Source organism: Podarcis bocagei (genome assembly GCF_964188305.1).
Source record: "Podarcis bocagei genome assembly, chromosome: 2".
NCBI classification, from domain to species: Eukaryota; Metazoa; Chordata; class Lepidosauria; order Squamata; family Lacertidae; genus Podarcis; species Podarcis bocagei.
Genome location: NC_138126.1, coordinates 662,194 through 678,035, shown reverse-complemented (window position 1 = coordinate 678,035; position 15,842 = coordinate 662,194). Strand labels below are relative to the sequence as shown.

Genomic DNA, 15,842 nt, shown 5'->3' with positions numbered 1-15,842 from the left:
ACACCCTTCTCCGCCCCAGGGAGGCCACGTGATGGCCGGCTGTGTAATGAAAACAGGGCTGAGTTCTTTTTACCTTTATCAGAGTTTTCAAGAAGGACAAACATGACACAATTCTCTTCAGATTACAACCCTTTATTGATTAACAAGTAAGAAGCAATAAGGACTCAATCATTCATCACTCATACATTCCTTTCATACCTGCCAGATGGCTGGACCCACTAAAAGATGGCCAGTCTCTTCCATGGGTCGTCGGATGGCAGGCAGGACAGCACGCAAAGGCCTTCCCGGTTCTTATATAGGTCCAGGTCCCATATGGCTCCATTGTCTTGTATTGAAGGGGGTTGGACTAAGTGACAGCTGTCGTCACGCTTATTCCTCAAATAGACATGAATAGTGGAAAACAGTCTGGTTTCCGCCATGTTTGATTCCTCAAATAGATATGAATAGCATGTTTCAAACAGTCTAGTTTCTGCCATATTGTCACTGTCCTTATGAATAGCATGTTTCTTTCCACATGTCTTCTTTAAGAACAGTCAATTGTCTCAACCATATTTTCAGTTCTCAGGTCATCCTTTATGTCATCCAGACGTGTTGTCATAACATGTCCAAAGATTAGGAAAAGAAGAAAGAAGAGGAAGCAGGATTGGATGAACATTCAAAGAGACCGTAATTTTGGATTGTGACTCGGCTGAGATTTGTTGGAACAGTTTTAATAAGGCTTTACAGAAACTGGACCTAGAAACTGGAGAGATACCAATTTGGATTATTAGACGATCATTATAAGAGTCATATTGAACTGTCTGAGTGGATAAGATTTGAAGGCTGAGCTAGGGAGGGAGATGAAGGGAAAGTGTCATCTTGCTGAAGGGGAGGAGAAAGGCTGGGTACTAAATACAGCTGGGTTTATTCTGGAGTGCATATTCTGAATAATTGTTCCTACAGATGATTTTCATATGGATATGGGAGTTTCCTTTTCATCTCTTTTTTTTGTTTTAATATTAAGATTCATTTATTTTGAATTTAGGAGGACACACACAGGAAAAGGAGAGTTGGAGGTGGGAGGGACCTGCAAGGAACGCAGGGAAGGAAGGATCTCTCAGGGTGGGAGACGGGGAGAAGAGAGGGTCACACAGGGAAGAAGTGGGGGAGCCTGCCTTTCTATTGGTTGACGAATGATATGATATATATATGATATTGTTGTTTAGCCGTGTCTGACTCTTCGTGACCCCCTGGACCAGAGCATGCCAGGCACTCCTGTCTTCCACTGCCTCCCGCAGTTTGCTCAAACTCATGCTGGTAGCTTCGAGAACACTGTCCCACCATCTCGTCCTCTGTCGTCCCCTTCTCCTTGTGCCCTCCATCTTTCCCAGCATCAGGGTCTTTTCCAGGGAGTCTTCTCTTCTCATGAGGTGGCCAGTCTTGGAGCCTCAGCTTCAGGATCTGTCCTTCCAGTGAGCACTCAGGGCTGATTTCCTTCAGAATGGATAGGTTTGGTCTTCTTGCAGTCCATGGGACTCTCAAGAGTCTTCTCCAGCACCATAATTCAAAAGCATCAATTCTTCGGCGATCAGCCTTCTTGATGGTCCAGCTCTCACTTCCGTACATCACTACTGGGAAAACCATGGCTTGAACTATACAGACCTTTGTTGGCAAGGTGATGTCTCTGCTTTTTAAGATGCTGTCTAGGTTTGCCATCGCCTTTCTCCCAAGAAGGAGGCGTCTTTTAATTTTGTGACTGCTGTCATGATATATATGATACAAATGTGATAAAGGGTTTTCTTAGTTATTCTTCCCCCTTTCTCTTTTCTATATAATTATGTTTTGTAAGGGTTGTTTAATAATTTTAGCTTTATTATTTTTCTTTTTTGGTTTTCTCTCTGTATGAATTTTTTGATGGGAAGTGAGGCGACCGTTCTGAGTGAAGCTCTTCCCACATTCCAAGCACTGATAGGGTTTCTCCCCTGTATGAATTCTGTGATGGGAAGTGAGCTCAGGCCCCTGCCTGAAACTCTTTCCACATTCGAAGCAATGATAGGGTTTCTCTCCTGTATGAGTTCTTTGATGGGCAGTGAGATTGGTGCTTTGACTGAAGCTCTTTCCACATTCCAAGCACTGATAGGGTTTCTTCCCGGTATGAATTCTTTGATGAGAAGTGAGACTGTTTCTGACACTAAAGCTCTTCCCACATTCTAAGCACCGATAGGGTTTCTCCCCTGTATGGACTCTTCTATGCACAGCAAGATCACCTTTCTGACGAAAGCTCTTCCCACATTCCAAGCACTGATACAGTTTCTCCCCTGTATGAATTCTTTGATGAGAAGTAAGATCGTGCCTGAGACTGAAGCTCTTTCCACATTCCAAGCACTGATACGGTTTCTCCCCTGTATGAATTCTTTGATGAGAAGTGAGAGTCTTACTGTGACTGAAGCTCTTTCCACACTCATGGCATTGAAAAAGTTTCTCCCCTGTATGAATTCTGTGATGGGAGGTGAGATGGCTTACCTGACTGAAGCACTTTCCACATTCCAAGCACTGATACGGTTTCTCCCCTGTATGAATTCTTTGATGAGAAGAGAGTGTGGCACTGTGACTGAAGCTCTTTCCACATTCCAAGCACTGATAGGGTTTCTCCCCTGTATGAATTCTTTGATGGGAAGTAAGATCTTGCCTGAGACTGAAGCTCTTTCCACATTCGAAGCACTGATGCGGTTTCTCCCCTGTATGAATTCTTTGATGAGAAATGAGAGTCTTACTGTGACTGAAGCTCTTTCCACACTCATGGCATTGAAAAGGTTTCTCCCCTGTATGAATTATTTGATGGGCGGTGAGATTGGTGCTTTGACTGAAGCACTTTCCACATTCCAAGCACTGATAGGGTTTCTCCCCTGTATGAATTCTTTGATGAGAAGTGAGATGGGTTTCCTGACTGAAGCTCTTTCCACATTCATGGCATTGAAAAGGTTTCTCCCCTGTATGAATTCTGTGATGGGAAGTGAGGTGATCCTTCCGATTGAAGCTCTTCCCACATTCCAAGCACTGATACGGTTTCTCCCCTGTATGAACTCTTTGATGGGAAGTGAGATTACCCTTTTGATTAAAGCTCTTTCCACATTCTCTGCACTGATACAATTTCTCCCTGCTCTGTCCTCTTTTGTGTGCAGTGAGGCTATCCCTCTGAACGAAGCTCTTTCTTTGACGGCAGGTGTCCTGGGAGCTCTGACGGATGTTCTCTCCACATTCTGAATATTTATATGACTTCTCCGCTATGTGGATTCTGTTGTGGTCTCCCTTGTTCTCCCCTTCTAATTCATCACTATCTGCAATGAAGAGAGAAGCTAATTAGAGCCTCAGGAAGAAATGGAGCTAAAGTTTATTCAACAACGTTAATGAATGCTTGTGATAGAGGAAGAACTGAAGAGAATTAGATGTGCTGCGTCCTATTGTTTTCACTGTTTTTGTTTGCTGGTATTAACTGAAATATTGCTTGGCTTTTATCTGGGATGGATATTTTTCCGACTGAGTTCTGGAATCCACTCCATCTTCAATCAAAACTGATATTATGATCCAACAGGGGGCCTTACCGAGTGACTCCACGATCCCACAATTCTCCTCCTTGACTTCTTTATGCTGAGCTGTCTGGTCAGGATCCAGCAACATCCATGCCTTGTCTGTGAAACAAACAGCAACATCGTCACCTGAACACTCCCCAATCAGAAGTTATCTCAATCTGGTTGGTCTAGATTCAAAATTATATGTAAATCTCTTTCTTCATGTTGAACCGCCCTCCCATGTTTATGACGAGACCAACTCTGTCTTGTTTCCTTGGTAACAGAAGAGGAAAAATGACTATTACTCACACTTAATCTGAGCACTTAAATGGCCGCAAGAGCTCCTATTATAGATATTATTTTTTAGATATACAAATGTCATGAAAACACCCAGCCTACATATTTGTATCATTTATTATTCCTATGTTCCTCATTTTTAAAAGCAAATAAAAGTTATACAAAAAGAAAAAGGCAGCCCAGAGTCCCCACTTGCATTCAGTTTGCAAAGCAGAATCAGGTTCCTTTAAAGAGTCGTGGCTTCTAGTGCTGCGCGACGGATCAGTGAGTTGTCTGACATTGACAGGGCATCCAGATCACAGAACTGGTTTTAGACATTTTGAGCTGCCAATACATCGCTTTGGCCGGGGAGCTGTGATCTACTCCTGGCTCAAATTGCCTGCAGATGACAAAGGCTCAGGCAGGCAGGCAGGTAGGTGGGGGAGCCCGAAATGGTGCTCCCCTTCTCCATCTCCATCCGCCTGCCTGCCTCCCCCCACCCCCAAGCTGAGGAAGCCCCAATACCTCTCTGGCTGAATCCATCCTTGTCCCCATCTCCCCTCCCCTGGGACTCACCAGATCTCTCAGAGGTCCCTGGGAGGGAACGCTCAGAGGTTGTGGGGAGGGATACAGGAGACAGCCTGACCAGGTCAACCGTCCATCTTCCCTCTTCCATCTCCTCTAGCTTGACAGGATCCGTCTCACTCATCCTTCTTGAAGAGTCAAGGAGCCAAAACGAGCTGCAGGGTCCTGGGAGAGAGGAAGAAGCAAAGGCAGCCTGAGGCCCTGCAGGGATTCTCCTGCCCTAGATATTCCCCTGCCCCTGGAGAAGCACAAATGGGGCAGCCCCTTCCCAACAGAAGCCCCATTTTTTCTTTCGTGTATTCAATAATTTTTATGCCTTTTCCATTACTAAAATCCAACATAAACCACATTTTATCAACCTCAAATTACAATTACAATTCAAATAAATTATGAAGTCCATTGTACGTTTTGTGTGGCCTCCCGCGTGCTAGACTTCAAGGTGAGATAATTTTGTTTCATCCTGCTTCCGAAGTCTGTCTTAATCCAATTCCATTCTGTATTTATCTTAATGCCTTATCAGCAACTACAGAGTTTTTGACTTCCTTTTGTACTTAGACATTTAATAAATTTTATTTTTGCCAGAGGACTTCTGCACCCCATATATTTCCTGTATGTCAGGGGTGGCAAACTTCCAGGAGACTGCGATCTACTCACAGAATTAAAAACTGGGAGTGATCTACCCCCGTTTTATTGGGGTTCAGGTCAAAGTTGTTCAGCTTTTTTTTAGAGAGGGGAAATGCTCCGTTTTAGTGGGGTTCCTTTTGGGGAGGGGGATTAGCCGCTGACCAAAATATTGCTGTAGAAGCAGCTAAAACTACGTCTTCCATTCAAGAGCAAAGGGCAAAACGCAGAGAGGGAGAGGAGGTGCTCTTAGGCAAAAGCAAAGGAAAAGGAGCCTGTGATCGACCTGTGGGACATCCCTGCTGTATGTGATCTTCATTTTTTCCATGTTGATTCCTCATTCCTCCTGTTCTCCATCATGTCCTGCACAGCATCACAGCTTCTGCTCTTTTGCTCTTTCTTTCCTTTGTTACCAGAGAATGAGGCTGTAATTTCAACTGCGTCACACGCCATCTTCTCTTTTTTGTTATTGTTTGAGTCTAGATGGAGAGTAATCTGGCGTCCCACCAAAGCTCTGGCAAACTTCTCCTTCTGTCCAACTCTCTCAAGAACGATCTGGCGTCCTGCCAAACCTTAGCCGATCATCAAAGCTCAAACTCCATTTCCTTCCATAGCAATACAGTGAAAGCTCAAGACTTTAAATCCATTTCAATTTTGTCACATAGTTCTCTTTTTAATTGTAATCCATAAATATAATCCCATTCCCTTTTTTCTCCTCTTGCTTTTTATCAGTTTGTTTGCTTTCTGGGTGGGTGTGTGTTTGTGTGTGTGTGTGTTGCTGAATCATTTACGTTGCAAACATGATATATATATAAAGAAAAGGTAAAGGCTCCCCCCTCTGCAACAACATACATTTTTCATCGAAGGAAGTCTTTCCAGTTCAAATTGTTTCGGCTTTGTATCTGTTTCAATTTAGCAGTTTATGATCTTGTTCCTTCTGTTCCAGCACACGTCTGTATATTAGTCCTAATTTCATTCTAATAAACAGAAGTACCTCTGCTTCTCAATGGCTGCATAGGAAGATTACCGATAGGCAAAGTGCTTTTGCACTCAGCACCTCCCTGCGTCTCGGATTCCATGCTGGAGCGAGAGCCAGGTATCGAGACAATCTGCAAGTGAAGCTCACTCGGCCCGGGCTCTGGGGGGAGCTTGCAAGGACAATTATGCTCAAATCATCCTTGTTTATTCTTTGCTAACAATCTCTGCTATTGTGGGAGCAGCATCCATTAAGGCAGGCAGGAACCAGAAGCCCCATTTCTAAACAATTCCAGTGATTCCAATTTCAGCTCCTCACCCCACTTCGTAAGACTGCCATGGTCTGCACAGTAGTGACCAGAGAGGAGATACCATTGGACTCAGTGGGGCTTACTTATGAGTAAATCTGCAGAGGGATGCTCTGCATATTCCCCCTTCTCTTATATCCAGACAAACACTGATCCATGTGCCTGGTGAGTCTTTAGAGCAGACTCATTCCCTCCCTCCCCCCTCTGTCTTTTCTGCTTATCTGGTGGGAGGCAGTTTCCCCCTCTAGCCCCCATGCATCCATTTCCCCTTCTTTACCCCCTGCCACCTAGCAGACCTCTCCCTGCCTCAGACGGTGATGCTGGAGGTGGGGAGAGGAAGAAGCAAAGGGCGTCTCAGAGGCCCTGCAGGGATTTTCCTGCCCTGGATATTCTACAAATGGGGCACCCCTTCCTAACAGTAGCCCCATTTCTAAACATCTCCAGTGGTTCCAGTTTCACCTAGACTTATGGGTTTATGGGGCTCACAGACAGGTCTTGGTGTCCAAACCAGACACCATCCTGTCCCCAAGCCTGACAACTGCAACATCAGATCATGGGCAGAAAATAGACGAGTAGCTATTACCTGTAGGTGCCCCCATGCAAGGTGCTTTGTATGGAGATCCCTGTTGACGCTCTTTGAGCTCTCAATAAGGTCCTTCCCCAGATTTCTCAAGTGCAAGGAACCCGGGGTCTTTGAGTTAGGGGGTTCCTTGGGGTCCAGGTCAGCTGGCTAGTCAGGATTGTCACCTCCAGAGTATATGTCAACTAAAGGACAATAGTCTGCCTTGGATTGAGGACTTTTTGGAGGTGTTGCTGAATGTGGAAGCAGAGGAGCTGGTGGTGCCACATTTCGAAATAATCTTGAGACTGATACACCACTCCTCCTTAGATATTCTCTGTGTTTATACACCATATTCACAAACCTTACGCTCCTCTTGTGACAAGATTTCCAAAGGCTTAGGGTAGCTTGAGAGAAGTAGCTTATTTTGAGACAGAACCCATTTCCAATTCTTGTTTATGAAAACCCTCTCCCTAGTTGGTTTGGTTTTGGCTTCTGACAGGACATCAGACTATTTGATAACCTTGCATATCGTTTCATATTGATATAAGGATCTGGTGTGCAGATTCCAGTAGAGTACAAACTTCTAAAGTCTTCTGTCTAGAGCAAGAGCTACACTCAAGCAGGTTAAAAAGTTTTTTAAAGTCAACTTTTTTATGTTGCACTATTTTGTAATTTTTAATGTTTTTGCTCTTCTTTGTGCTTATAGACCTCCTTTTGCCATCATTTGCCCTCTCGGCTCTTTTAACTTCCCGTGTTGATCTATTTTAAAAGATATTATTGTTGTTATCTGGTTCCACACTCTCTGCCATATTTTATTCCATAAGGTTTTACAAGTACCTATCAGGATGGTAAGAATTTTATTAGTGTCAGCCTAAAAGGATTTTATGCATTCTATGTCCCTTGTTAGTAGTACAAGTCACCCAATGACTGATAATTCCTCATTTGCACCAGAGGCTTGGGAGAAGGAGTCTTTTATCCTTGTAATAGCATTTCCTGAGGATAGTTCTGAAATTTGCATTCAGATTAGTTCCTCTACTTGTTTAGCCTGAATTTGGCCTTAAGTCGCTTTCATGTGAAGTGAGGCTCTCCTTCTGAACGAAGAGCTTTCCTTGATGGGAAGTGGACTGGGAGCTCTGACTAAAGTTCTCTCCACACTCTGAATATTTATATGGTTTCTCCAATTTTGTGGATTTTTCTTGTTGTCTCCTTCCTTCTTCCTTTCCAATTCACCACCTACAACCTACAATCTACTGTTATATGGCAGTATTATTATCATTAATAATAATAATAATAATAATAATAATAATACCCCGAGGAAGAAATTGAGCCTGAAATGACTGAACAATGCAAATGACTGCTTGTGAAAGAGGAAGAAGGGAAGGGAGTTACTGCCTTTTTTGGCTGGTATTAGCTAACTTATTTATGGGAACTGGAGATTTAAAAAGCCTGGCTCTATCCAGGGATGGATTTAATTTGGCTCAGTCGTGGAATCCGCTCCATCTCCAAGCTCAGTCATTTCTTTGCTCAACCAAAAACAGAGAGATGCAGAAAGGGAAAAAGAGAATTAGACAGGATGTACCTCCATGTCCTTAATATCTCTGAAGCCTACATTGAAGAAGGGCTGGGCAGCTCAGAGCAGCCTTATCCTGGTTGGAAAAGGCAGGACTGGTGGAAGAATATTCCCAGACAGAACAGGAGATGCATCTCCTATGGAGAGTTGTGGGTGTGTTAACATCTCAGATGCTGCAGGTGGCGCTATGGGGCTCCCTCAAAATAGAGGAGGTTTGTCCTTCAGAGATCTGTATGGAATTTCAAAACTGATCTCATGATCCAGCAGGGAGCCTTACCAGAGAGGCCACGATCCCAGGATTCTCCTCCTTGACTTCCTTCTGCAGAGCTCTCTGGTCAGGATCCAGCAAAGCCCAGTCCTCCTCTGTGAAAGGAACAGCTACGTCTTCAAAGCACACTGGACCCTAAGGGAAAAAGGGAGAATAAAGATGATATTATTCTACACGTTGCTCTGTTCTTTTCTGTAACAATTTTCTTGTGTATTTTAATGATGGGTTTTAATCTTTGTGTAAGTGGGGCAATTCCATAAAACAATAATTTATTATCTATATGGCACTCATCTTCAAGGAAATCTTTGCAAGCATTCCCATTTTCCAGATGGAAAGACCTCCTCTCTCTTCATCTGGTGGGGTGGACCCTCCCCCTGCCCTCAAGCCAACTTCAAGGGGCACCAGGAGGGGGAGGGGAGGGAATGGTTGGCTGGTCGGCATCCATCTGTCTTGGGAGACCATGGAAGAGTGAGATCTGGGGGAGAGACATGTGTTGTTGCATCTGGGACACAGGAAGTGGTCTGGAGATGCAGACGGGCTTTTCTCCTCCCTGTGCTCCCCCCACGTGGGAATGTTCCCCTCTGGCTGCAGCCTCTGTTCCCAAAGGTGACTTTTCCCTCCCTCTGAAGGGGGTTTATTTCCTTGACCCAAGCCCCCCCCCCCCAAAAGGAAGGCAGCATTTGGATCCCACCAGGCATGATCTGAGCTGCATATTTCCTGCGAAGTGGCCCCTCCCTGGCTTGGCAGAGAGGACAAGGGAGGACCCTCTGCTCCCCCCCAGGCATGATCTGAGCAGGGACCCCCACGCCCCCTCCCTGCCCCCCTGGGACCCCCTTCTCCCCATTGCACCCTCAGGGGAGGAGAGAGGAGACTCACCCGAGTCCAGGAAGGGAACCAAGGAAGCATTTGCAATGGAGAGAGAAGAAGAAAGGAGGGAGGGAGGGAGGGGGGAGGGGGGAATTTAGCCATGGAGGACCTTCACACCCCGTCCTCTCTAGGACTCCAGCTCTGCTCCTCTTAACCCTTGCCAAGCCCAGCCCTCCCTCTGCCCTCTGCCCAGAGCAGGCGCCAGGGAGGAAGAGGAATCCCAGATCCCCCCAAGGGAGACCCTTCCATGTCCGGCGCCCGCAGCTCCAGAGTCTTCCCTCCAGCCCCCCATCTTCCCTGGGGCAGCCCCACTGAATTGGGGGGCCAAGCTGGTGTCCGGAGACGCCTCCTTCCCTGGGACTTGGAGGCTTGGCTTCTTCCAGGCTCTGGAGTCAGACTTGGGGGGGCCCTTTCCCTCCGCCCCCCCACACCCAGGGGGTCCCCTCAGCCCTCCTTCTTGGGGGGTCTCCCTTCCCTCCCCCCCTTTCCCACCGCCCCCCACACCAGGGGGTCCCCTCAGCCCTCCTTCTTGGGGGTCTCCCTCCGCCCCCCTCTCAGTCTGCCCCCCACACCCAGGGGGTCCCCTCAGCCCTCCTTCTTGGGGGTCTCCCTCCGCTCCCCCCTCTCAGTCCGCCCCCCACACCCAGGGGGTCCCCTCAGCCCTCCTTCTTGGGGGTCTCCCTTCCCTCCCCCCTCTCAGTCCGCCCCCCACACCCAGGGGGTCCCCTCAGCCCTCCTTCTTGGGGGTCTCCCTCCGCCCCCCACACCCAGGGGGTCCCCTCAGCCCTCCTTCTTGGGGGTCTCACTTCCCTCCCCCCTCTCAGTCCGCCCCCCACAGCCAGGGGGTCCCCTCAGCCCTCCTTCTTGGGGGTCTCCCTCCGCTCCCCCCTCTCAGTCCGCCCCCCACACCCAGGGGGTCCCCTCAGCCCTCCTTCCTGGGGGTCTCCCTCCGCTCCCCCCTCTCAGTCCGCCCCCCACACCCAGGGGGTCCCCTCAGCCCTCCTTCCTGGGGGTCTCCCTCCGCTCCCCCCCCCCACACCCAGGGGGTCCCCTCAGCCCTCCTTCTTGGGGGTCTCCCTTCCCTCCCCCCACCTTCCCCTCCAAGCTCCCCCCTCAGAAAAGGCGCCTTGCCTTTTCCCGCCAAAAGGGCTGGCTCCGCCCCCCGCTGGCTTGGCAGCCAATCAGAGCGAGGCTCCCGCCCCCGGGGGGGGAATTTCTGAGGGACGAAGTCTACTGACTGGCCTGGCTATGCTGTCCATCACAGGCCCAGCCAAGGGGGGCATCCGGCAGACTCCCTAGATCTCTAGAGATCATCTACGTCTGTCAGTTACCTGTCAATCCATTTTAGGGTTTGAGATCATTTTGCCAGAGCCCTGAGGGGCCGAAGTTTAATCAACAGTAGTAATAAATGGATGGCGGACAAGTCTGGGAAGGGGCGAGAGGCCCCCGCTGCCCCCCTCAAGGCTCCTCTCAGGCTCATCCAGGGTCCAAGGCCTCCTCCATTTTGGGAGGGCCAGGAAGTGAGTGGCCCCTGCAGCTTCGCCTGCTGGAAAGGGGGCCACATGCCAGAGGCCAGCCTGGCAGGGTTGTTGTGGAAGGAGGAGCTCCTGGGAGGAAAGGAGGTGCCAGGGAAGTGCCATTCCGTCCCTCACTCCTCCTCCAAAGGAGAACCAGGGGGGTGTATATATATCTAGGTAGGTAGGTAGGTAGGTAGATGATAGATAGATAGATAGATGTGTATATAACTGTTACGGAAAATCTGGGTGCGTGGTTACTCTGCCACCCAGCTCGTCGGACCAAGTCCGCGGGTCCTTGCGGGGGAGAAATGAGCTCAGCCGGACGCAGGCGCAAACTACAGAAGATCCGAGTTTATTGCGCAACAGGTTCAAGGCGAGATTGAACCCCGAGTAGGGGGTGACAGGAGTTTTTGAAACTTCCCTCCATGTCCCAGAATACAGTGCGAAATACATCATTATTGCGTCATGAATACATTAGAAATAGGTTGGGTTACGCAGGTGGCATCATGAATATATTACAGAAAGGTGGGATTTCACGGATTAGCATTTCAGAGAAGGGAGGGGGAGTATGCAGAGTGAGAGATATGCAAAGATAAACACTTCCTGAGTACCGGTGATGATGAAACAATAGTCCAGATATGCATCGTCTGCCACCGGCATTGCCCGGAGGAAGGGCTCGGCAGAACGATCTGACAGGATTAGGGTCTTCCTGAGTACGTGACCTGCCGCTTCCGGGATTATGGAGGTAGGGGTAGCACCATGGAGTCCTGAGGGAACTGAGTCGATTGACACCAAAACCAAGGAAATCGGAGCTGTGGTTGATTTTATATGAATTTAAGAGGTTTTCGCCTGTTCCAGTCCATTCGTATAGCAATAATTGAAGTCGGAAATAAAATGGTTACATTGTTGCCAGTTTTGACACTTTTACGAGTCCACGAGTTTCGGTTCCATTGTTCTCCCAGCGGGGAGCCGTCAGTAGCTTGTCACGAGGTTAAAGGAGGCGTGCAGGGGCTCGCTGAGCTGACTCTGCAGAGCGAATGCATGGTTCTGATTGGCTGGGACGCGGCCATTGAAACGGATGGGAGCGCAGTTTGATATGGTCAACCCATGATAGAGATAGAGCGGGAAGGAGGCTTAGAGAAAGATGGTGGGCTTATTTCGCCCGTATAGAGAAAGAGATAGGCATCTTATTTAAAGGCCAGGGGTATAGTGTGGGGCTTGTGTAACGGTGTGGGGCTTAGGGGCCTGGGCAAAGCGGGGCGCCGTCGAGGTCATGGCCTCTGATCCTTGGGTGGGCGGTGGAGGGGTGCGGGAAGGTACCCCCCTCCTTTCCGTATCAAGAACAGACAGGCACAATCCAAGATGGCCCTTCCTCCCGCTCCAAACATAGAAGGACCGGTTGCCCTGACCCAACATGGCCTCTGCTCTTCCAGGTCTCCATGGCAGCCTCAACTCCGGGACGGCCTCCTCGCGCGGTGAATGGAGGGGCGAAGTCAACTGACACTTGGACTTGGAGGCTGTCAGGGCCTGAAGCGCAGCAGGACAGGCCCAGCTTTTCTCCAGCTCCGCTTGCCCAAAAGCAGCTGCTCCCCTTCAGGCCGATGTTCCCCTTCCTAGAAATGGGGGCCTAATGCTTCCCTCGCTTTCTGCTCCCTTCCCTGAGTACTTCCACCATTCCATGCTTTGGACGCAGCCCCGCTTCCCTGGCGGAACAGCAGGATTCAGGGCACCAGGAATATCTCCCCTTTACGAACTCCAGAGGTGACAAGATTGTGACAAGATTCCCAAAGGCTGAGGGTAGCTTGAGAGAACTAGTCTCTTTTGAGACAGCACCAATTTCCATTTCTTCTTGATCAAAACCCACAGACGCTCAGCTAGGATTTTTCCAGAAGGTTTTACCAGTATCTATCAGGATGGTAAGAATTTTATTACAGTGAGCCAGAAAGGATGTTATGTGTTCCATGTCCTCTGTCAGTGGTACAAGCTACCCAGTTGTAGCAGGAACCCCCCACCCCAATCATTCTGTTTGTACGAACTTCACACACACTCACACTCACACACTACATACGCCACATTTCCGTTATAAATTCATAGAAGAATCAACCATACATCGGATTTGCACTGTTCCATTTTTATTTTACTCCATGTGACAAGGACTATCAGAGGGGGGTGGCTTGGTTCTGGTCAGCCATAATCCCTTCACCATCCCAGCACATCCACAGGAGCCCTGCCCAGTTGCTATGTCAACCCTGATGATCCCAGACAGAAGACAATCAAAATCACAAAGAACTTGCATATGGGAGTGGATTCAGCATGGACTGAAACAAAGGACAATGATCAGATCTTCCTTCTGGGGGCAGGAAACTGGAAACTCCCCTTTGTCTCCTGGAAGTGACTCATGGGCAGGGGGAAAGGAGGAACCAGCCAGGTGACAGGACACTCAGGTTACCACCACAACTCCTCCCTCAACCCCTCCTTTCTGTAATGTATGCATGATGTCAACCCCTCCTTTCTGTAATGTATGCATGATGTTTCTGGGGGTGGGCTTGACCTGGAGGATGGGAATTTCAAACGTTTTTATAAGGTCTTGCAGACCATCTTTCTGGGTCTTTCCTCTCTCCTGCAAGTGAGGGGAATACCCTGTTGCAACAGTTCAATCAAGGCCAAGCCTACAGGCTGCTGTTTTGCTCCAAGTTATCCTGGTTGGTGTCTTTGTTTTTGTCCAAGGGAGCCCTCAGATTTTTCCGGTAACACAGTGACTGATAATCCCTCATTTCTCCGAAAAGGTTGGGAGGAGGAGTCTTCAATCCTTGCTTTAGCATTTCCTGAGGATACACCTGAAATTTGCTTTCACATTAGTTTGTCTACTTGTTTAGCCTGAAAAGGGGAGAGACGTGTGTTGTTGCATCTGGGACAGAGGAAGTGGTCCGGTTGTGAAGATGCAGACGGGCTTTTCTTCTCCCTGTGCTCCCCCCACGTGGGAATGTTCCCCTCTGTCTACATCCTCTGTTCACATAGGTGACTTTTCCCTCCCTCTGAAGGGGGTTTATTTCCTTGACCCAAATCCCCCTCCCCCAAAAGGAAGGCAGCATCTGGATCCCAAGGAAGAACAGCTGCAGTCCTCCTGTGGCCTTATGAGGCTTTGCCCTCGGGTGGGAAAAATATTGCGCCCGGGAAAGGGAAAATGGGAGTCAACAGACACCCAAGGAATAGTTTCGGAGAAAAAGCTTTATTTCTACCATCCATGAACTGGTAGAAGGAGCAAGTGTGATAACTCACAAACAAGCACGAGTTCACAGCCATTTGCACAGAGCATCTATTCCCCTTCCAGTTCCCTCCCCTTTCTCCTCCTTCGGAAAAGTTCTGCCCCATGTCTCCTGAGCATGAACAGAAAGTTCCCGTCTTGGGACTATTTTGGACTGTTCCCAGGAAAAGGGGGTGAGAAACCAAAGGGGGTTTCAGAGTGTTCAGTCGTTTCAGTCTTTTTGTTACAGCAAGAGCAATATGCTTAGCTAATGCTTTTAGCCTTAGAGAGAGAAAAAAGATTTGAGAGTTCCTGAGGCGAGGCTTGGAGGCCTGGCTGGGGGAATTCACAAACAGTTTTAGGGTTTTTAGGGTAACCTGACTGTCTTTCTTCACTCCTGCGAAGTGGCCCCTCCCTGGCTTGGCAGAGAGGACAAGGGAGGACCCTCTGCTCCCTGACTTGGGGGTCTCTCCCCCCAGGCATGATCTGAACAGGGACCCCCATGCCCCCTCCCTGCACCCCGGGTAGTGGCATAACAAGGTCAGGGGGTACCTGGTGTGGAAAAGTTTTTGTCACCTCCCCAATATTGACCTCTATTTTTTGCCTGCAAAAATGTTTTGACTTTATTTCACATTTTCTTACAAAGGATTGTGGATTCTGGGCCTCTGATAACAAGGAGGCCACTGTGGAGAGATGCTTAAATCTACAGGATGCATTGTGTTTTGGCTTGTGTTGTTTTATTCATATTTTTTGTTTATTTATTTATTAAAATTAAAAAACCTGTAAAGTTGTTTACCAATACAAAAAAACAAAGAAACAACAACACCACTGCAGTAAAATCAATAAAAATTAACAAGCCTACTTTAAAACAGAGAAAAGCTAAAATATTAAAACAGATTAAAATTACTTCAGCTTCCTAATGCTTTTAGCCGCTGCCTGAAAAGAGTCTAGCAAAGGCACGCGCTTTATTGCAAGAGGCGGGGAGTTCCAAAGGGCAGGTGCTGCCACACTAAACAACGCAGTGCTGGAAAGGGGGTGAAAGGCAAGCGGCCAGCCTGGCAGGGTTGGTGTGGAAGGAGGAGCTCGTGGGAGGAAAGGAGGTGCCATGGAAATGCCATTCTATTTTTTTAAAAATTAATATTTATTAAAGTTTTAAAGGTTACACAAGAAAAAGAAAAAACACCATATTAAACAGAAAACAAGACATCACAATAAAAAAGAGCAAAAAAGAAAAAAAATACAAACAATTAAAACAAAAACAAAAACAGTTCAAACCTTCACATAACTTATCTTTCATTTGCTTGTTTCCTTGACCTCCTCACACCTCCCTTTTTTGTATTCTAGTTCTAAAAGTAAAGAGCCTCCGTCTCTCACTCTTCCTCTAAACGAGAGCCAGGTGTGTGTGTGTGTGTGAACATATAGAGTGAGGAGAGAAAGTATTTGATCCCCTGCTAAATTTGCTTTTTTGCCCTCTGACGAAGAAATGCCTAGTCCACAATAA

The 15,842-nt window shown here is 47.8% G+C and overlaps 1 protein-coding gene across 4 annotated transcripts; it reads right to left on the bottom strand.

Moving 5' to 3' along the window:
• Positions 1–111: 111 nt before the first annotated feature.
• On the bottom strand, positions 112–13,850 carry LOC308580660 (uncharacterized protein). Of its 4 annotated transcripts, none has more exons than XM_081182637.1 (5): positions 12,600–13,850; positions 8,723–8,848; positions 4,401–4,574; positions 3,582–3,668; positions 112–3,317 (listed from the first exon to the last, which is right to left on the bottom strand). In XM_081182637.1, exons 3-5 carry the CDS (start codon positions 4,531–4,533, stop codon positions 1,807–1,809), a joined length of 1,731 nt encoding a protein of 576 aa, XP_081038763.1. In that variant the 5' UTR covers positions 4,534–4,574; positions 8,723–8,848; positions 12,600–13,850; the 3' UTR covers positions 112–1,806. The 4 variants fall into 4 exon arrangements, with proteins under 4 accessions (XP_081038763.1, XP_081038762.1, XP_081038761.1 ...); XM_081182636.1 differs by lacking the exon at positions 12,600–13,850 and adding an exon at positions 10,912–10,932; XM_081182635.1 differs by lacking the exon at positions 12,600–13,850 and adding an exon at positions 10,673–10,876.
• Positions 13,851–15,842: the final 1,992 nt, after the last annotated feature.